Source organism: Pristiophorus japonicus, chromosome 1 (assembly GCF_044704955.1).
Source record: "Pristiophorus japonicus isolate sPriJap1 chromosome 1, sPriJap1.hap1, whole genome shotgun sequence".
NCBI classification, from domain to species: domain Eukaryota; kingdom Metazoa; phylum Chordata; class Chondrichthyes; family Pristiophoridae; genus Pristiophorus; species Pristiophorus japonicus.
In genome coordinates, this window is record NC_091977.1 from 68,969,298 (window position 1) to 68,991,021 (window position 21,724).

A 21,724-nucleotide genomic window follows, 5' to 3' on the forward strand; every position below is an offset into this window, starting at 1 on the left:
GACCGTAACATTCTACATTCCACCCCAATTGGAGCCATGTGATGATCTGGGAGAGGCAAAAAAGCAGATTAAAAAACCCAGGCCAAATGGGGGAAAAAAATCTGGGAAAATTCCTCTCCAACCCATTCAGGCGATCGAAACTAGTCCAGGAGATCACCCTGGCCGTATTCGATTCCCTGCAGTACTTACCATCGTATCTGCACCAGCCAACAAGAGGTTATCCAGTCTAATCCCACTTACCAGCTCTAGGTCCGTAATCCTGCAGATTACGGCACTTCAAGTGCCCATCCAAGCACCTTTTAAATGTGGTGAGGGTTTCTGCATCCACCTTCCAGGCAGTGAGTTCCAGACCCCCACAACCTTCTGCGTGAAGAAGCCCCTCCTCAAATCCCCTCTGAACCTTCCACCAAACACCTTAAAACTATGCCCCCTCGTAATTGATCCCTCCACCAAGGGAAATAGATCCTTACTATCCACTATGTCCAGGCCCCTCAATATTTTGTACACCTCGATGAGGTCTCTGCTCAGCCTCCTCTGTTCCAATGAGAACAAACCCAACCTATCCAATCTGTTCTCATAGCTAAGATCCTCCATTCCAGTCAGCATCCTAGTAAATCTCCTCTGCACCCTCTCTAGTGCAATCACGTCCTTCCTATAATACGGCAACCAGAACTACATGCAGTACGCCAGCTGTGGCCTAACCAGAGTGTTATACAATTTAAGCATAACCAACCTGCTCTTGTATTCTATGCCTCGGCCAATAAAGGCAAACATTTCGTATGCCTTCTTAGCCACCTTATCCACCTGGCCTGCTACTTTCAGGGATCTGTGGACAAGCACTCCAAGGTCCCTTTGTTCATCTACACTTTTAAGTGGCCTACCGTTTAATGTGTATATCCTTTTCTTATTAGCCCTTCCCAAGTGCATTACCTCACACTTCTCCAAATTAAATTCCATTTGCCACTATTCTTCCCACCTGACCAGTAGATTGATATCCTCCTGCAGTCCATGACTTTCCTCTTCAGTATCAATCACAGAGCCAATTTTAGTGTCATCTGAAAACTTCTTAATTATACTCCTTATATTCAAATCTAGATCATTGATGTATATCACAAAAAGCAAGGCAGCCAATACTGAGCCCTGCGGAACCCTATTGGAAACATCCTTCCAGTCACAAAAACATTCATCAACCATTACCCTTTGCTTCCTACCTCTTAAGCCAATTTTGGATCCAACTTGCCACGTTGCCCTGGATCCTATGGGCTTTAACCTTCATGACCAGTCTACCATGTGGGACCTCATCAAAAGCTTTGCTAAAGTCCATATACACTACATTGTATGCACTGCCCTCATTGACCCTCCTGGTTAACGCCTCAAAAAATTCAATCAGGTTAGTCAAACATGATCTTCCCTTAACAAATCCGTGCTGACTGTCCCTCATTAATCCTTGTCTTTCTAAATGTAGATTTATCCAGTCTTTCAGGATTTTTTCCAATAATTTTCCCCACACTGAGGTTAGGCTGACCAGCCTGTAATTACTCGGCCTATCCCTTTCTCCCTTCTTAAACAAGGGTACCACATGAGCAGTCCTCCAGCACATGCCTGAATCCAAAGAGGACTAGAAAATGATGGTCAAGGCCTCTGTTATTTCCTCTTTTACTTCGCTCAACAGCCTGGGATACATTTCATCCGGGCCTGGGGACTTATCTACTTTCAAAGCTGCTAAACCCCTTAATACCCCTTCTCTCTGTTTATTTCATCCAGAATTTCACACTCCTCCTTGATAGCAGTATCTGCATTGCCCCTTTCACTTGTGAAAACAGAATTAAAGTATTCATTAAGAACCATACCAACATCATCTGCCTCCACACACAGATTACCTTCATGGTCTCCAATAGGCCCTACCCTTTCTTTAGTTATCCTCTTGCTCTTAATATATTTTTAGAACATCTTTGGGTTTTCCTTAATTTTACTTGCCAAAAATTTTTCATGCTCTCTTAGCATTCCTAGTATCCTTTTTAATTTTAGTTCTGAACTTTCTATATTTCTCCAAAGTACTTTGGTTCGGTATTCACGAAGGAGGACACGAACAACCTTCCGGTTATAAAAGGGGTCGGGGGGTCTAGTAAGGAGGAGGAACTGAGGGAAATCCTTATTAGCCGGGAAATTGTGTTGGGGAAATTGATGGGATTGAAGGCCGATAAATCCCCAGGGCCTGATGGACTGCATCCCAGAGTACTTAAGGAGGTGGCCTTGGAAATAGTGGATGCGTTGACAGTCATTTTCCAACATTCCATTGACTCTGGATCAGTTCCTATGGAGTGGAGGGTAGCCAATGTAACCCCACTTTTTAAAAAAGGAGGGAGAGAGAAAACAGGGAATTATAGACCGGTCAGCCTGACATCGGTAGTGGGTAAAATGATGGAATCAATTATTAAGGATGTCATAGCAGTGCATTTGGAAAGAGGTGACATGATAGGTCCAAGTCAGCATGGATTTGTGAAAGGGAAATCATGCTTGACAAATCTTCTGGAATTTTTTGAGGATGTTTCCAGTAGAGTGGATAAGGGAGAACCAGTTGATGTGGTATATTTGGACTTTCAGAAGGCGTTCGACAAGGTCCCACACAAGAGATTGATGTGCAAAGTTAGAGCACATGGGATTGGGGGTAGTGTACTGACATGGATTGAGAACTGGTTGTCAGACAGGAAGCAAAGAGTAGGAGTAAATGGGTACTTTTCAGAATGGCAGGCAGTGACTAGTGGGGTACCGCAAGGTTCTGTGCTGGGGCCCCAGCTGTTTACACTGTACATTAATGATTTAGATGAGGGGATTAAATGTAGTATCTCCAAATTTGCGGATGACACGAAGTTGGGTGGCAGTGTGAGCTGCGAGGAGGATGCTGTGAGGCTGCAGAGCGACTTGGATAGGTTAGGTGAGTGGGCAAATGCATGGCAGATGAAGTATAATGTGGATAAATGTGAGGTTATCCACTTTGGTGGTAAAAACAGAGAGACAGACTATTATCTGAATGGTGACAGATTAGGAAAAGGGAAGGTGCAATGAGACCTGGGTGTCATGGTACATCAGTCATTGAAGGTTGGCATGCAGGTGCAGCAGGCGGTTAAGAAAGCAAATGGCATGTTGGCCTTCATAGCAAGGGGATTTGAGTACAGGGGCAGGGAGGTGTTGCTACAGTTGTACAGGGCATTGGTGAGGCCACACCTGGAGTATTGTGTACAGTTTTGGTCTCCTAACCTGAGGAAGGACATTCTTGCTATTGAGGGAGTGCAGCGAAGGTTCACCAGACTGATTCCCGGGATGGCGGGACTGACCTATCAAGAAAGACTGGATCAACTGGGCTTGTATTCACTGGAGTTCAGAAGAATGAGAGGGGACCTCATAGAAACATATAAAATTCTGACGGGGTTAGACAGGTTAGATGCAGGAAGAATGTTCCCAATGTTGGGGAAGTCCAGAACCAGGGGTCACAGTCTAAGGATAAGGGGTAAGCCATTTAGGACCGAGATGCGGAGGAACTTCTTCACCCAGAGAGTGGTGAACCTGTGGAATTCTCTACCACAGAAAGTTGTTGAGGCCAATTCACTAAATATATTCAAAAAGGAGTTAGATGAGGTCCTTACTGCTAGGGGGATCAAGGGGTATGGCGAGAAAGCAGGAATGGGGTACTGAAGTTGAATGTTCAGCCATGAACTCATTGAATGGCGGTGCAGGCTAGAAGGGCCGAATGGCCTACTCCTGCACCTATTTTCTATGTTTCTATGTTTCTATGTTTCTATTCTAAAGTATTTAGCCGTCGGTATATGACATAAGCTTCGCCTTTTTTCTTTATCCTCCCCTGTAAGTCCCGACAGGGGGCTCTAGAATTGTTATTCCCACCCTTTTTCTTTAATAATACATGGTTGGCCTGAGCCCTCCAGATCTCCTCCTTGAATGCCTCCCACTGTTCCGACACTGATTTACCTTCAAGTAGCTGTTTCCAGTCCACTCTGGCCAAATCACTCCTCATCTTAACAAAGTTAGCTTTTTCCCGATTTGGAACTTTTATTCCTGGTCTATCCTTGTCCTTATCGATAACCAACTTGAATCTGACTGAATTATGGTCACTGGCACCCAAGTGCTCTCCCACTAATACCCCTTCCACCTGCCCAGCTTCATTCCCCCAAACAAAATCCCAAAGCGCCCCCCCTCATGTTGGACTTGTTACATACTGACTAAAACGTTCTCTTGAATGCATTTTAAGAATGCCGCACCCTCTATACCTTTCACACTATATTTGTCCCAATCAATATTAGGATAGTTAAAATCCCCTACTATTATTGCCTATGGTTTTGGACTTCACAGCGATTTACCTACATATTTGCTCTTGTTTCTCCCTCCCACTGTTTTGGGGTCTATAATTCACCCTGCTGGGAGTGTTCGCCCCTTTTTTTATTTTTCAATTCATATGGCCTCAGTTGATGATCCCTCTAACATATCATCCCTCCTCACCGCTGTAATAGTTTCTTTAATCAATACCACGACCAACCTTTTTACCACCCTCTCGGTCTTGTCTAAAAATCCTGTAACCAGGAATATTGAGCTGCCAAACCTGCCTCTCTTTCAGCCAAGTCCCTGTAATGGCTATAATGTCATACTCTCAAATGTCTATCTGTGCTCTTAGCTCATCCGCCTTATTCACTATACTCCTTGCATTAAAGTATATACCATTTAGCACAGGAAGACCGCCTTGATTACTACTTACTAACCCTTGTTTCCTCTGTCTTACAGATTCACTTTCTAAATTCTTGCTATCCAATTTCATCTTTACTTCCTTCCCTATTGAATTTGTTCTCAGGTTCACAGGAAAGGTTGAGTAGGTTGGGCCTCTACTCATTGCAATTCAGAAGAATGATCGTATTAAATGGCGGAGCAGGCTCGAGGGGCCATATGGCCTATGCCTGCTCCTATTTCTTATGTTCTTATGTTCCCATCCCCCTGCCAAGCTAGTTTAAACTCTCCCTAACAGCACTAGCAAAACTCCCAACGAGGATATTAGTCCCGGCGCTGTTGAGGTGCAACCCGTCCAGTTTGTACAGGTCCCATCTCCCCCAGAAGCCGTCCCAATGCCTCAGGAATTTAAAGCCCTCCCTCCTACACCAACTCTCCAGCCACGCGTTCATTCTCTCTATCCTTTTATTCTTATACTCATATTCTTAAGTCCCATGTTAAATAAAAACTATTTCACATACCCTAACTGAAATAGCTCTGCTTTCGTAGCTCTTTTCAGTCATTGAATTTTCCCTTCAACATTTCAGCTGACTTGATCCTACTCACTGAAATTCCCTCCCTAAACCCCTCTGCCTCACTTCCCCTCTTCTGCCTTTAAACACCTTCAAAATCCACCTATCAACCATGCCTTTAATAGCCTCTCCCATCTTCCCCACTTAGTTTAGTGTTCATTTGTCTCCTCTATGACGTGTTTCTATGTTTATGGTGCTTGTTGCTGTTTGAAACGGTTCCCTGTGACACACGTTGCTTCTGCCTGAGAGGACAAGCTGGAAGGCTCATAGGCCTATGCCAGTGCTGCACTTTAGCAGTTACACAGAGGTCTGAGAGAGTATTGTGCAGTAACTTCCCTTCTGATTTCCTCTCCCTTCCTGTAGGAAATGTCTGTTCTCTGCTCAGTACTTCCCACAGTACCACAGTTAGGATTGGGAATTCGCCAGGAGAGGAACCATGGATGGAAATCTGCACCCTAACCGCTTTCCAAACTTTTTAACCATGATGGTTATTGTTGAAAATTACAACGAAGGACATTATAATCTAATTTGAACAGAAACGGGGCAATTCTATTAAAAATAAAACCCTAGGTACTTTTCAATGGTTTAACAATGGACCAACTATATTAATGGGTTAATCAAGTTCCATTGACAATTGACCGAGAGAACATGGATTTCCAAAGTAGCAAATTCATTTGAATTTTTCAGTGAAATAAGAAATAAATTGTTAGCCTGTAACAGTTTTAATACCATTTCATTAAGAAAATATTGCATCTATACCGACACTCCATTTAGAAATGGCACATATCGTTTAAAGATTCTTAGGTACTTTATAATGTTACATTATATACGTCTAAATACTAAAATGCATTACAAGCTGAAACATTAAAACAAAAATTAAATACAGAACACCTTTAGAATCTATCTCTCACATCATTGGTGCAACAATGGCAGTCTCCTTACCAAGGTCATTGTTGCTCATCACTGCATTAGACGCCCGAAGCCTTGGACCTTGCTGGGTGAAATGATAGCCAAACTTCAGAAGGGCTTGATTGTTTTCCAACATATTTGCAATTTCCATTTCCACTTTATTACCCAGCTGCTGACACTGTCATTAAAGAAAATAAATACATCATATATAACAACTTACATAGAATTACATAGGATATACGGCATAGAAACAGGTCATTCGGCCCAACCATTTCATGCCAGTGTTTATGCTCCACTCAAGCCTCCTCCCGTCTTTCCTCATCTAACTATCAGCATAACCCTCTATTCTCTTCTTCCTCATATGCTTGTCCAGCCTCCCCTTAAATGCATCTATACTATTCGCTTCAACCACTCCCTGTGGTTGAGAGTGCTACAGTTGTATCTGACGATTCGGAAAGATAGACAAGAAGGGAAAGGAGGTGGGGTAGCTCTGTTAATAAAGGATGATATCAGGGCAGTTGTGAGAGACGATATTGGCTCTAATGAACAAAATGTTGAATCATTGTGGGTGGAGATTAGAGATAGTAAGGGGAAAAAGTCACGGGTGGGCATAGTTTATAGGCCCCCAAATAATAACTTCACGGTGAGGCGGACAATAATCAAGGGAATAATGGAGGCATGTGAAAAAGGAACGGCAGTAATCATGGGGGATTCTAATCTACATATCGATTGGTCAAATCAAATCGCACGGGGTAGCCTTGAGGAGGAATTCATAGAATGCATACGGGATTGTTTCTTAGAACAGTATGTTACAAAACCTACAAGGGAGCAAGCTATCTTAGATCTGGTCCTGTGTAATGAGACAGGAATAATAAACGATCTCCAAGTAAAAGATCCTCTCGGAATGAGTGATCACAGTATGGTTGAATTTGTAATACAGATTGAGGGTGAGGAAGTAGTGTCTCAAACGATCGTACTATGCTTAAACAAAGGGGAATACAGTGGGATGAGGGCAGAGTTGGCTAAAGTAGACTGGAAACACAGACTAAATGGTGACACAATTGAGCAACAGTGGAGGACTTTTAAGGAGCTCATTCATAGTACTCAACAAAAATATATTCCAGTGAAAAAGAAGGGCGGTAAGAGAAGGGATAACCAGCCGTGGATAACCAAGGAAATAAAGGAGAGTATCAAATTAAAAACCAATGCGTATAAGGTGGTCAAGGTTAGTGGGAAACTAGAAGATTGGGAAAATTTTAAACGACAGCAAAGAATGACTAAGAAAGCAATAAAGAAGGGGCAGATAGATTACGAATGTAAACTTGCGCAAAACATAAAAACTGATAGTAAAAGCTTTTACCGATATATAAAACGGAAAAGAGTGACTAAAGTAAATGTTGGTCCCTTAGAAGATGAGAAAGGGGATTTAATAATGGGAAATGTGGAAATGGCTGAGACCTTAAACAATTATTTTGCTTCGGTCTTCACAGTGGAAGACACAAAAACTATGCGAAGACACAAAAACTATGCCAAAAATTGCTGGTCACAGGAATGTGGGAAGGGAGGACCTTGAGACAATCACTATCACTAGGGGGGTAGTGCTGGACAGGCTAATGGGACTCAAGGTAGACAAGTCCCCTGGTCCTGATGAAATGCATCCCAGGGTATTAAAAAAGAGATGGCGGAAGTTATAGCAGATGCATTCGTTATAATCTACCAAAATTCTCTGGACTCTGGGGAGGTGCCATCGGATTGGAAAGCAGCTAATGTAACGCCTCTGTTTAAAAAAGGGGGCAGACAAAAGGCAGGTAACTATAGGCCGGTTAGTTTAACATCTGTAATGGGGAAAATGCTTGAAGCTATCATTGAGGAAGAAATAGCGGGACATCTAGATAGGAATAGTGCAATCAAGCAGAAGCAACATGGATTCATAAAGGGGAAATCATGTGTAACTAATTTACTGGAATTCTTTGAGGATATAACGAGCATGGTGGATAGAGGTGTACCGATGGATGTGGTGTATTTAGATTTCCAATAGGCATTCAATAAGGTTCCACACAAAAGGTTACTGCAGAAGATAAAGGTACGCGGAGTCAGAGGAAATGTATTAGCATGGATCGAGAATTGGCTGGCTAACAGAAAGCAGAGAGTCGGAATAAATGGGTCCTTTTCGGGTTGGAAATCGGTGGTTAGTGGTGTGCCACAGGGATCGGTGCTGGGACCACAACTGTTTACAATATACATAGATGACCTGGAAGAGGGGACAGAGTGTAGTGTAACAAAATTTGCAGATGACACAAAGATTAGTGGGAAAGCAGGTTGTGTAGAGGACACAGAGAGGCTGTAAAGAGATTTAGATAGGTTAAGCGAATGGGCTAAGGTTTGGCAGATGGACTACAATGTCGGAAAATGTGAGGTCATCCACCTTGGGGGAAAAAAAACAGTAAAAGGGAATATTATTTGAATGGGGAAAAATTACAACATGCTGAGGTGCAGAGGGACCTGGGGGTCCTTGTGCATGAATCCCAAAAAGTTAGTTTGCAGGTGCAGCAGGTAATCAGGAAGGCGAATGGAATGTTGGCCTTCATTGCGAGAGAGATGGAGTACAAAAGCAGGGAGGTCCTGCTGCAACTGTACAGGGTATTGGTGAGGCCACAGCTGGAGTACTGCGTGCAGTTTTGGTCACCTTACTTAAGGAAGGATATACTTTTGGAAGGGGTACAGAGACGATTCACTAGGCTGATTCCGGAGATGAGGGGGTTACCTTATGATGATAGATTGAGTAGACTGGGTCTTTACTCGTTGGAGTTCAGAAGGATGAGGGGTGATCTTATAGAAACATTTAAAATAATGAAGGGGATAGAATAGATAGAGGCAGAGAGGTTGTTTCCACTGGTCGGGGAGACTAGAACTAGGGAGCACATCCTCAAAATACGGGGGAGCCAATTTCGAACCGAGTTGAGAAGGAATTTTTTCTCCCAGAGGGTTGTGAATCTGTGGAATTCGCTGCCCAAGGAAGCAGTTGAGGCTAGCTCATTGAATGTATTCAAATCACAGATAGATAGATTTTTAACCAATAAGGGAATTAAGGGTTATGGGGTTCGGGCGGGTAAGTGGAGCTGAGTCCACGGCCAGGTCAGCCGTGATCTTGTTGGGTGGCGGAGCAGGCTCGAGGGGCTAGATGGCCTACTCCTGTTCCTAATTCTTATGTTCTTATGTTCTTATTAATGTTGGGGAAGTCCAGAACCAGGGGTCACAGTCTAAGGATAAGGGGTAAGCCATTTAGGACCGAGATGAGGAGAAACTTCTTCACCTAGAGAGTGGTGAACCTGTGGAATTCTCTACCACAGAAAGTTGTTGAGGCCAATTCACTAAATATATTCAAAAAGGAGTTAGATGTAGTCCAAACTACTAGGGGGATCAAAGGGTATGGCGAGAAAGCAGGAATGGGGTACTGAAGTTGCATGTTCAGCCATGAACTCATTGAATGGTGGTGCAGGCTCGAATAGCCTACTCCTGCACCTATTTTCTATGTTTCTATGTTTCTACATTCTCACCACTCTTTGGGTAAAGAAGTTTCTGCTGAATTCCCTATTGGATTTCTTGGTGACTATATTATATTGATGGCCTCTAGTTATGCTCTTCCCCACAAGTGGAAACATTCTCTCTGTGTCCACTCTATCCAAATCTTTCATAATTTTAAAGATCTCCACTAGGTCACCCCTCGGCCGCCTTGTTTTCAAAAGCCTGTTCATTCTTTCCTGATATGTATATCCTCGCATTTCTGATATCATCCTTATAAATCTTCTCTGCACTGTCTCCAGTGCCTCTATATCCTTTTTATAGTATGGCGACCAGTACTGTACGCAGTGCTCTAAGTGGGGCCTAACCAAGGTTCGATACAGGTTTAGCATAACATCCCTACTTTTCAATTCTATCCCTCTCGAAATAAACACTAGTGCTTGGTTTGCTTTTTTATGGCCTTGCGAACCTATAGTGCAACATTTAATGATTGGTGTCTTTGTACTCTGAGATTCCTTTGTTCCTCTATCCCACCTAGACTCGCACCTTCCAATAGCATTTATATAGCGCCTTTAACAAAGGAAAACATCCCAAGGCGCTTCACAGGAGCATAATAGACAATGATTGACAGAAGTCACAATCCAGTTTTTCCAGATTGGGCAATAACGCAGTCTGCACAGAGCAGTCTTAAACGAAGTGGACTTAAGCAGAGTGGTTTATTTGGAAAGAGTGGGAATTCGGAGAAGAGGGGGAAGATTAAAATCCATTAAAAAAATAAACGTAGCTAAGTGATATTTCTAATCTTAAAAACCCTCATTAATTAAATCAGCTGGTTGCTGAATAGCTGCTGTTTGTGTTTTTCTAAGTTTTAGAGTTTATTTCTGCTTGATAGTTCCGAGTCTATTAACTAGAGGCATAGCACGGCAGCTCAGTGCCATGGAGTGCGCATCCTGTGGCATGTGGGAAGTCCTGGACGTTTCGCACAACCTGGACGACCACATGTGCAGCAGGTGTCTCCAGCTGCAGCCGCTCAGTGACATCACTGTGGCTGGAGTCACTGTGGTGCATCCGTGAGACTGAGAATTTCGAGGATAGCGCGTTTCAGGAGGTGGTCACCCTGCAGCTTAAGAATGTGCAGTCAGAGAGGAAGTGAGTGACCACCAGACAGAAGAGGAGGACTAGGCAGGTAGTGCAGGAGTCCTCGGAGTCCATCTTGCTCTCCAACCAGTATTCTGCTCTGAGTACTGGTGAGATCGATGGTGCCTCTGGAGAGTGCAGCCAGAGCCAAGTCCATGCCACCATGGGTGGCTCAACTGCACGGGGATGGGCGGGGGGAAAGAATGGAAGAGCTATAGTGATAGGGGATTCAATAGTCAGGGGAGCAGACATGACTCTAGGATGGTATGTTGCCTCCCTGGTGTCAGGGTCAAGGATGTCACCAAGTGGCTGCAAGACAATCTGGGGGGGGGGGGGGAAAGAGGGTGAGCAGCCAGAGGTCATGGCCCATATCGGTACCAATGACATAGGTAGAAATAGGGATGAGGTCATGCAGATAGAGTTTAGGGAGCTAGGAGAGATATTAAAAAAGCAGAACCTCAAAGGTAGTAATCTCCGGATTTCTGCTGGTACCACGTACTAGTGAGTACAGAAATAGGAGGATAGAGAAGATGAATGTGTGGCTGGGGATGGTGCAGATGGGAGGGCTTTAGATTCCTGAGGCATTGGGAACGTTTATGGGGGATGTGGGACCTGTAGAAGCCGGACGAGTTGCACCTCAACAGAGCCAGGACCAGTATCCTCGCGTGAGGGTTTGCTAGTGCTGTTGGGGAGGGTTTAAACTAGCTTGGCAGAGGGATGGGAACCGGAGAATAGATTCAGTGGGGAGCGAAGCAAAGCTGGAATTGGGCAGCAGCGAAGTAGAGGTAGAAAGTGAATTTGGAAGACAGAGGAAACAAGGGCTGGAAAATAGACAACGGGGGAGTTTGGCAATACTAAATGGTATATACTTCAATGGGGAGTATAGGAAATAAGGCAGATGAGCTGAGAGCACAGATTGACACTTGGGAGTACGATAATGTAGATATTACTGAGACATGGCTGAAAGGAAGGCAGGTATGGCAGCTCAACATTCCTGGTTACAGGGTTTTCAGATAGGATAGAGAGGGGGTCAAAGTATTGATTAAAGAAACAGTTACATCTGTGAGAAGTGATGATATGTTAGAGGCGTCATCAAACGAGGCCATATGGGTTGAATTAAAGAACAAAAAAGAGGCGATCACAATACTGGGAGTGTATTATAGACCCCCAAGCAGTCAGAGAGAGATAGATGAATAAATATGTTGGAAAATTGCTGCAAAGTGCAAAAACTGTAATAGTGGGGGATTTCAACTACCCTAATATTAACTGGGAAAAAGGTAGTGTGAATGGTACAGAAGGTGTGGAATTCCTAAAATGCATTCTTTAGCCAATAGTTAACAAGCCCAACAAGGGAGTGGGTGGTTCTGGACTTGGATTTGGGGAATGAAGAGGGGCAGGTGGAAGGGGTATCAGTGGGGGAGCATGTTGGTGCTAGTGATCATAATTCAGTAAGATTTAGTTATGGAAAAGGAAAAAGGGGGACCAGGAATAAATTCTCAATTGGGGTAAAGCCAATTTGGCCAAAGTGGACTGGAAACGGCTACTTGATGGTAAATCAGTGTCAGAGCAGTGGGAGGCATTCAAGGAGGAGATCCTGAGGGTACAAAGCAAGTACGTTCCCTTGAAAAAAAAAAGGGTGGGCCTAATAAATCTAGAGCCCCCTGGATGTCAAGGGCAAGATAAAGATAAAAAGGGAAGATTATGACAGATATCGGGAACTCAACACTGCAGAAACTCTAGAGGAGTATAAGAAGTGCAGGGGTGCAATTAAAAAAGATATCAGGAAAGCAAAGAGAGAGCATGAAAGAATGTTTGCAAGTAAAATCAGGGGAAAGCCAAAGATGTTTTATAAATATATTAAGAGCAAGAGGATAACTCAAGTAAGAGCGGGGCCTATTAGGGACCGTAAAGGAAATTTGTGTGTGGAGGCAGAAGACGTGGGTAGGATTATTAATGAATACTTTGCATCCGTTTGCACAAAAGAGAGGGGCGATGCAGACATTTAATCAGGGAGGAGGAATGTGAAATATTACATGAGATATACATAGTGAGAGAGAAAGTATTTAGGGGCTTAGCAGCTTTGAAAGTGGATAAATCCCCAGGCCCGGATGAAATGTATCCCAGGATGTTAAGAGAAGCAAAAAAGGAAATAGCAGAGGCTCTGACCACCATTTTCCAACCCTCTCTGGCTACAGGTACAGTGCCAGAGGACTGCTAATGTTTTACTTTTGTTTAAAAAGGGAGAAAGGGATAGACCAAGTAATGACAGGCCAGTCAGCCTGACCTCGGTGGTGGGAAAATTGTTGGAAAAAATCCTGAAGACAGGATAAATCTTCATTTGGAAAGACATGAATTAATCAAGGACAGTCGGCATGGATTTGTCAAGAGAAGGTCGTAGCGGTGTGCATCATGTAGTGTATATGGAGTTTAGCAAAGCTTTTGATAAGGTCCCACATGGCAGACTGGTCACGAAAGTAATAGCCCATGGGATCCAGGGCAAAGTGGCAAGTTGGATCCAAAATTGGCTCGAAGGCAGGAAGCAAAGATAATCATTGATGAGTATTTTTATGACTGGAAGGCTGTATCCAGTGGGGTTCCACAGGGCTCAATGCTGGGTCCCTTGCTTTTTGTGGTATATATCATTGACTTGGACTTGAATGTTGGGAGTATGAGTAAGAAGTTTGCAGATGACACTAAAATAGGCTGATAATGAAGAAGAAAGCTGCGGACTGCAGCAAGATATCAATGTACTGATCAGGTGGGCAGAACAGTGGCAAATGGAATTCAATCCTGATAAGTGTGAGGTAATGCATTTGGGGAGGTCTAACAAGGCAAGGAGATATACATTAAATGTATGACATTGCAAAGTGTAGAGGAACAAAGGGACCTTGGAGTACAGATCCCTGAAGGTAGCAGGCCAGATAGATAAGGTGTTTAAGAAGGCATATGGAATACTTGCCTTTATTAGACAAGGTTATGCTTGAATTGTCTAAAACACTGGTTAGGCCACAGCTGGAGTACTCATCGAGCTACAGTACGCGGACAATGCCTGCGTCTGCACACATATAGAGGCCGCACTCCAGGACATAGTCGACGTATTTACTGAGGCGTACGAAAGCATAGGCCTTACACTAAACATCCAAAAGACAAAGGTCCTCCACCAGCCTGTCCTCACCGCACAGCACTGCCCCCCGGTCATCAAGATCCACAGCGCGGCCCTGGACACCGTGGACCACTTCCCATATCTCGGGAGCCTCCTATCAACAAGAGCAGGCATCGACAACAAGATCCAACACTGCCTCCAGTGCAGCCTTCGGCCGCCTGAGGAAAAGTGTGTTTGAAGACCAGGCCCTCAAAACTGTCACCAAGCTCATGGTCTACAGGGCTGTAGTAATACCTGCCTTCCTGTATGGCTCAGAGACATGGATGCCTCAAGCTACTGTTCACCAATGATGTCTCCGCAAGATCCTACAAATTCCCTGGGAGGACAGACACACCAACATCAGCATCCTCATCCAGGCTAACATCCCTAGCATTGAAGAACTGACCACACTCGATCAGCTCCGCTGGGCAGGCCACATAGTTTGCATGCCAAACATGAGACTCCCAAAGCAGGAGCTCTTTCACGGCAAACGAGCCAAAGGCGGGCAGTCGAAACGTTACAAGGACAGCCTCAAAGACTCCCTGATGAAGTCGACATCCCCACTGACACCTGGGAGTCTCTAGCCAAAGATCACCCGAAGTGGAGGAAGTGCATCCGGGAGAGCGCTGAGCACCTTGAGTCCCAACGCCGAGAGCATGCAGAAATCAAGCGCAGGCAGCGGTAAGAGCGTGCGGTAAACCAGTCCCACCCACCCCTTCCCTCAACGATATCTGTCCCATCTGTGACAAAGTCTATGACTCTTGTATTGGACTGTTCAGCCACCAAAGAACTCACTTCAGGAGTGGAAGCAAGTCTTCCTCGATTCCGAGGGACTGCCTATGATGATGACTGCGTGCAGTTCTGGTCACCACATTACAAGAAAGATGTGATTGCATTGGAAAGGGTGCAGAGGAGATTTACAAGAATGTTGCCTGGACTGGAGAATTTTGGCTATGAGGAAAGATTGGAGATGCTGGGTGTTTTCTTTGGAACAGAGGCGGCTGAAGGGAGACATGATTGAGATGTATAAAATTATGAGAGGCCTGGATAGAGTGAATAGGAAGGACCTGTTTCCCTTGGCAGAGGCAGAGTCAACAACCAGGGGGCATAGATTTAAAGTAATTGGGGGGGGTGGTTTAGAGGAGATACGAGGGAAAATTTCTTCACCCAGAGGGTGGTGGGGGTCTGGAACTCACTGCCTGAAAGGGTGATAGAGGCAGCAAGTCTCACCACATTTAAAAGATACTTGGATATGCACTTAAAGTGCCATAACCTACAGGCTATGGACCAAGAGCTGGAAAGTGGGATTAGGCTGGATAGCAAGTGGTCGGCTGGGCTGAAGGAGGCCATTTCGGACACGATGGGCTGAAATGGCCTCCTTCTGTGCTTTAAATTTCTATGATTCGAAGATACAGCTAGCTAAATATAGCCAAATGATGCATTTGGGAGTAATTCAGAAAAAGATCCCCACCTCCCGTGATACTGTGAGTGCTTTTCATACCAACAGAATCTGTTGCATCTTAAATTATTAAAACCAATTTTTAAGCCACAATGCAAGATGAAAATGCCCCAGTCTTACCTGATTGTCAATTTTAAGGTCAACCAATGAGTTATTGTACTGGAGAGCTTTCACTAGAGCCAGGATGCCATTACCAGTGATAAAATTGGACTCCACATTCAAACTCTTCAATGTTTTGTTAACTTTCAGCATTTCTGCAAAAGACTTGAAAGGGAGCAGAGGATATACAAAGGTATCAAACACTCTAGAAGGAATTATATTGTTGAATAGCAACACGCAGAACAAAATCTCCCTTTACCATAATTTGTTAATTTCACTGACCAGAATGGTTTGTATATACCTGTTGTATCAAACTTTTCTACCTAATTTTTTTAAATTTTGAGTTTAACCAATTTCTAATAGACTGCCAGTCCAGTGAAATTAGAGGTTCCATGAGCCATTGTTTTAGAGGTTCCATGAGCCATTGTTTACATCTTAAGTGATACTAAAAAAACACTAACATTACAGAAATAAAGCTCTTTAACTGTAGTGAGTGGATTTGTAACATTGCAACTGCAACTACACTTCAAAAAATACTTCATGTCTGTAAAGCGCTTTGAGACATCCGGTGGTTGTGAAAGGCGCTATATAAATCCACATCTTTTTTCCTTAATATTAATATGCCATCTGATGAACTCCTAATGAAATTGTGGTTGGAGAATTCCCAGAAAAATTGTGGTTGATTTCCTGTAAATTTGGGCTCAATTTTCCCCAGTGATTTGCGCTGTTTTTTTGGAGCAGGCCGCTTTTTTTGGCCTAAGTTTAAAAAACACAGTTTCCCCAATCAATTTGCACCAGCGTAACTCAGTTAGTTACGAATTTTGTTCGGCAAGTTTTTTTTTCAGCCAAAGGGGGCGTAACCTGCCACCTGCACCAATTCTGCCCATTTAGGGAAGTTTGGCCAGCTGAGAGTTACTCCACTTCTGCTTAGGCCAGCGAATGTGGCCTCTGCAGAAAAATCTTCTGGAGAGTTAAAGAAATAGGCGCAGGTAAGGACATCAGCGCAGGTAAGTGCAGCAGATGCCCGGATAGCAGCAGCAGGAAAGGTAAGAGAGAGAGGGAGAGAGAGGTGGGGGGAGGGAGAGAGTGAGTGAGGTGGGGGGGGGGAAGCCTTTTGGGTGTAGTGAGGTGGGGGGGGGAAGCCTTTTGGGTGTAGTTAGGTGCGGGGACCGGGAGGGGAGGAGGCCAGTCGGCCTGGGATAGTGGTGGGGGAGCAGACCAAGAGGCCACTCGGCCTGGGCTAGGAGTGGAGGAGCGGACTGGTAAAGCACTCGGGGCCAGGGTCGGGCGGGAGAGCAGACCGGCAAGCCCCTTGGCCAGGGCTAGGAGTGGGGGACCGGGACCAGCAAGGTACTCAGGGCTGGGGGAGCTGGAGCTGGACCGGCACCGGCAAAGGGCTCGGGGCAGACTAGGCGAGCAGACCAGCAAGTCCTTTGGCCAGGGCTAGGGGCGGGGTGAGCGGGACCGGCTTTAATAATTGGAGGTAAGTTGCTGCAATATATTTTAATGTGATTTTAAATAGATGCAATGTGTTTTAATGTGTTGGGAGCTGGCTGTATGCTTCACTTTGTGTCCCTGGTTACCATGGCAGCCCCATCTTTTTGGTGCAGATCAAGGCTCCACCCCCAAAACTAAAGGACAGGTTAGGCCAGGCCAAAATGAAGAAATCCAACGGGGAAACTTAGAACATTTTTTTGGGGCGTACTTGGGGCCCCCCAAAAATGGGCGTAACTCTTCAAGTACGCCAAAAAAAAGCTTTAGGGAAAATTGAGCCCTTTATCGCTACTTGTCTCTCACTCTATGTAATTATTTTTGTGTTTTGCAGCAAATCTACCACTCTTTCAGTGTCACTCTCCTTTTGTCTCTTGCACACATCCTTACTGTCACATTTTTATTCCCCAACTCATGCACTAATTTCCTTATCTCTCTGTTCGACCTTGGTATTCCCTTTGGCTGCTCACTCATTCTTATTCTCCTGTCTTGTATCTCAGTTACTGAGAGATTTGGCAGGATTGATGCTAATTGGCACCAAGGTCACATGTGCATAGGTTGGAAAACCTGCACTGAGGTGGCGCTTGATGTTTTCCACTGCTTTGTACGAAGGGGAAGAAGATAATTCAAAAGTCAAGACTTCAGAAAGATAATAGAAGACAAACATGCGGCTCCTGAGAAAGGGCTAAGTTTATGCTGAGGCTAATCAGTAAAAATGAGGGGGAAGAGGTCAGGAAGTGACTTTTACCTGGGGACACTTGCTAAATGGCATGTGGGACAATTAAGAACAGGAAATGGAAACATTTTATAGTTATGGTGTTACCCAAAGCAAATAAAAGGATACAGAAATACTTGGGTTGTAACTTTTTTCTACCCCCGATGAGTGGAATGTGTGCGCTATTTTATGTGTGTATGCACATGCATCCATAGGAGTGCTGGGGTGGGGGTAAATATAAGAAATGGTTCCAGATTTGAAACAGCCAGATTTTAAATTCCAATTGACTAATCTCCTAGGAACCATTCAGAAAAGCAGAACAATTCTTTTGTGCTCGAGACATTTAAAGTATGAAACAAGCACTAAACGCAAGACCTTTAATGTATTATAATTTTCCGAAGCATCGCAGAAGGGGAGCTAAGCACCAGTGCAGTCTTAAAGCGAAGCGGTGTTAGAGGGCCAAGGATTATTGTACCAGGCTGCTCAGACGTTATTCAGTCGCCATTTCAAAGTGCATTCTGTCCTCACTTTCATATACTTCAATTTGACGGAATTAATAGTTAAATAGCATAACTTACAGCAATTTGGGAAATCAAATAGAGTTTTCTTGCATTACAGACTAAGGAGTTGGGAGAAATTGAGGTGATACAGTGCCACCACTGGCAGGAGGGTTTAATTGCAACATAAGTTTACATAGCAAGTTTCAATTATACAAAGATAAAATACCACAGATGCTGGAAATCTGAAATATAAACAGAACATTTTAGAAATACTCAGCAGATCAGGCAGTATCTGGGGAGGAAGAAACAGAGTTAAAGTTTCAGGTCAGTAACCTGACGATTCTGACGAAAGGTCACCAACTCATGTACTTATCTAGCTTCCCCTTAAATGCATCAAAGCTATTCACCTCAACTACTTGTGGTAGCGAGTTCCACATCCTAACCATTCTGAGCAAAGAAGTTTTTCCTAAATTCATTATTGGGTTTATTATATTTATTGCCCCTAGTTTTGGGCTCCCCCACAAGTGGTAACATCTTCACTACATCTACCCCATCAAACCCCTTCATAATTTTAAAGATCTCTATCAGGTAACCTCTCCACTTTCTTTTTTCTAGAAGAAAGAGCCCCAGCCTGTTCACTCTTTCCTGATAGAACATCTCAGTTATGGTATTATCATTGCTGTACCTTCTCCAGCATCTCTATATCCTTTTGTAATACGGAGACCAAAACTGAGCACAGTACTCCAAGTGTGGTCTCACTAAGGTTCTATATTAGTTTAGCATAACATCTCTGGTTTTGAATTCAATTCCTCTAGAAATAATCCCAAATGCTTCATTTGTATTTTTATGGTTTTGTTTATCTGCGTTGCGACTTTGAATGATTTGTGAATTGGTACCCTTGAATCCCTGTCATCCTCTTTCCCATTTAGACCCTTATTTTCCAAGGAGCAGGTGGCCTTCATATTCCTCCTACCAAAATATACCACCTCACACTTGCCTATATTGGATTTATACACCCCATTCTGCAAGTTTGTTAATGTCTTCTTGTATTTTGTCACAGACTTCCTCAGCATTAACTGTACCCCCCAATTTGGTGTTGTGTTAACCAGCTAATATTTGATAGCAGGAAAAATTCATACTCTGGTATATTATGGATACACAGATTTTCAATAAACACAATCAGTCCTCGATCTTTTATTACTAATTATCTTGGTAAGTCAGTCCAATATGTAGTACTTACAATCGCAACTGGATCATTACTTCGGGTGCCTACTATACTGAACTTCTTCACGTACGTGTTTTCCTTCAAAGCTTCAGCATATGCTTTTAGAGTGGCAAGGGGAATGTTCTAGAAACAAAATAATTTAAATTTTTTTAACATATCTTAAATCTTAGCCATCCTACTGTTTGAAAATATTTCCCTCCCACTTCCCTGGGTCATGCATTCACCAACCAAAACGGCAAACTTCCAGGCCTCATTCACCTTCAAAAAATAATAAAATGTACTTGGACAATCGTAACCTATATTTTGTATTTTTTAATTTCCATTTTTCCATACATCTGTGCAAATTTATTTGACCCTCAGATATAGATGGGTAGTGTATCTAATATCTGCAATTAAAACCGCCATATTAATGGTGCGAGGTGGGACAGCATCAGCCACCGAAGATGTTGGCAACCCTGTGTTTCATTTTAAAAACCTCCCTTTCCTTTCCAAAGTCCTTGACTGTGTTGTCAGATCCTTTTCCACAACTCTGTGTTTAAACCTCTCCAGTCAGATTTCCACACCTGCCACAGCACTGAATTGGCCCTAATCAAAATCACAAATAACATCCTCTGTGACCACGACCGTGGTGCATTATCCCTCTTCGTCCTCCTCGACCTGTCTGCAGCTTTTCACATGGTTGACCACTCCATCCTCCTCCCAAAACCTCTCCTCCGTTGCCCAGCTGAGTGGAATTGCCCGTGCCTGGTTCGACTCTTAACAATCCAGTTGTAGCCAAAGCATCTCCGGCAGTGGTTCAATTCCCAACCCCACCATTATCTCTGGAATTCCCCAAGAATCTATCCATGGCCCCTTTCTATTTCTCATTTACATGCTGTCCCTCGGTGACAACATCTGAAGACATGCAGTAACTTCCACATGTACACCGACGACACCCAGCTCTAACGCATCATCACCTCTCTCGATCTCTCCACTGCCTCGGTGTTGTCAAACTGCTTGTCCAATATCCAGTCCTGTATGAGCTGCAATTTCATTCAGTTAAACATTGGGAAGACTAAAGTCATTGTCTTCGGTCCCAGTCAGAAATTTCCACTGATTCCATCCCCCCCGTCCCCCCCCCCAGGCTGAACCATTCTATTTAGAACATTGCCATCATATTCAACCCTGAACTGATCTTCCAACCCTATATCCTCTCCATCACAACGACCCCCTACTTCCACCTTTGTTACACTGCCCTCCTCCAACCCTGCCTGTAGACACAATGTCCTGAAATTTGCCTAAAATGTATCCTCCAGATAGAGCTGTAGCCAGACTAAACTGGTTGTGCAATACAAGATCAGTATCAAAATGACTAGGTATTAGTGTTAAGCATTAAAGAGGTTTCTGCATTACACAACTCATTTATTGGGTCAGTCATTCAACCAGAAATATGCAACTTAAGTATGAAAATAACACAAAACTGAAAGGAAAAGGAACCCATTCAATTAAAGGATGTGTGCAGCTTAAGGCAAATCTAGCCCAGGAGGAGCATAAAAGTGTCTCTCTATTGTCTGTTCGAAGTTCAAATGATATAAATTTGACCAGTCTTAACCCACTTGTTAATGTGCTAGTCAATACTATAAGATTGCCGGCAATTTAACATTAACTGATAATTTCGCACACACAAGCTGATCTTTGAGACAGTGCTTTAGGCACATTGTTGGGGCAGAATAGAGGGAGCTGTATTTTGCATCTAATCTGATTTGCATCATATGTGGAAGTTCTCAATATTGACACTAGGTGGCGGAAATAGGAAATGTGTTCTTCAGCAGTTTTTTCAGCACTTCAATTATAAGTGCAAACACAATAAAAACAAGCTAACATCTTCATTTACTTTTCTGCTGTCTCATACAGAAACAAACATAACCTTGCACTTATTAAGAGATTCATATACTGACCGGAATACTTTTCTCATGCTAAGGAGAAACAGACAAGCTCATCAATATAATTAAATATTATTGGTGATTGTAATTGGTTCGTGAAATAAATCCTGAAAATAACCACTGTGCTAACATGATACTAATTCACTCTCAACAATGAGCTGCTGAACAGTCTTCCAACTCGACTGACTTCAAACAAATTATTAAAATGCACAATGCAATCCATTTTTATGAACTCATCTTCTTCACAATTTGTTAAGATGTATACACAACGAAACTTTAATGGACGAGATGCTCTTTTAA

General features: G+C 43.5%; 1 protein-coding gene across 3 annotated transcripts in view; it reads right to left on the bottom strand.

Moving 5' to 3' along the window:
* tmod1 (tropomodulin 1) overlaps positions 1–21,724 on the bottom strand; it is a 109,447-nt gene that overhangs the window by 7,645 nt on the left and 80,078 nt on the right. For all 3 annotated transcript variants that reach the window (XM_070880826.1, XM_070880808.1, XM_070880816.1), the window contains exons 7-9: positions 19,518–19,625; positions 15,593–15,736; positions 6,246–6,390 (exon numbers count right to left, since the gene is read on the bottom strand). In XM_070880826.1, coding sequence (XP_070736927.1) covers positions 6,246–6,390; positions 15,593–15,736; positions 19,518–19,625 — 397 coding nt within the window. The remainder of the gene's footprint in view (positions 1–6,245; positions 6,391–15,592; positions 15,737–19,517; positions 19,626–21,724) is intronic.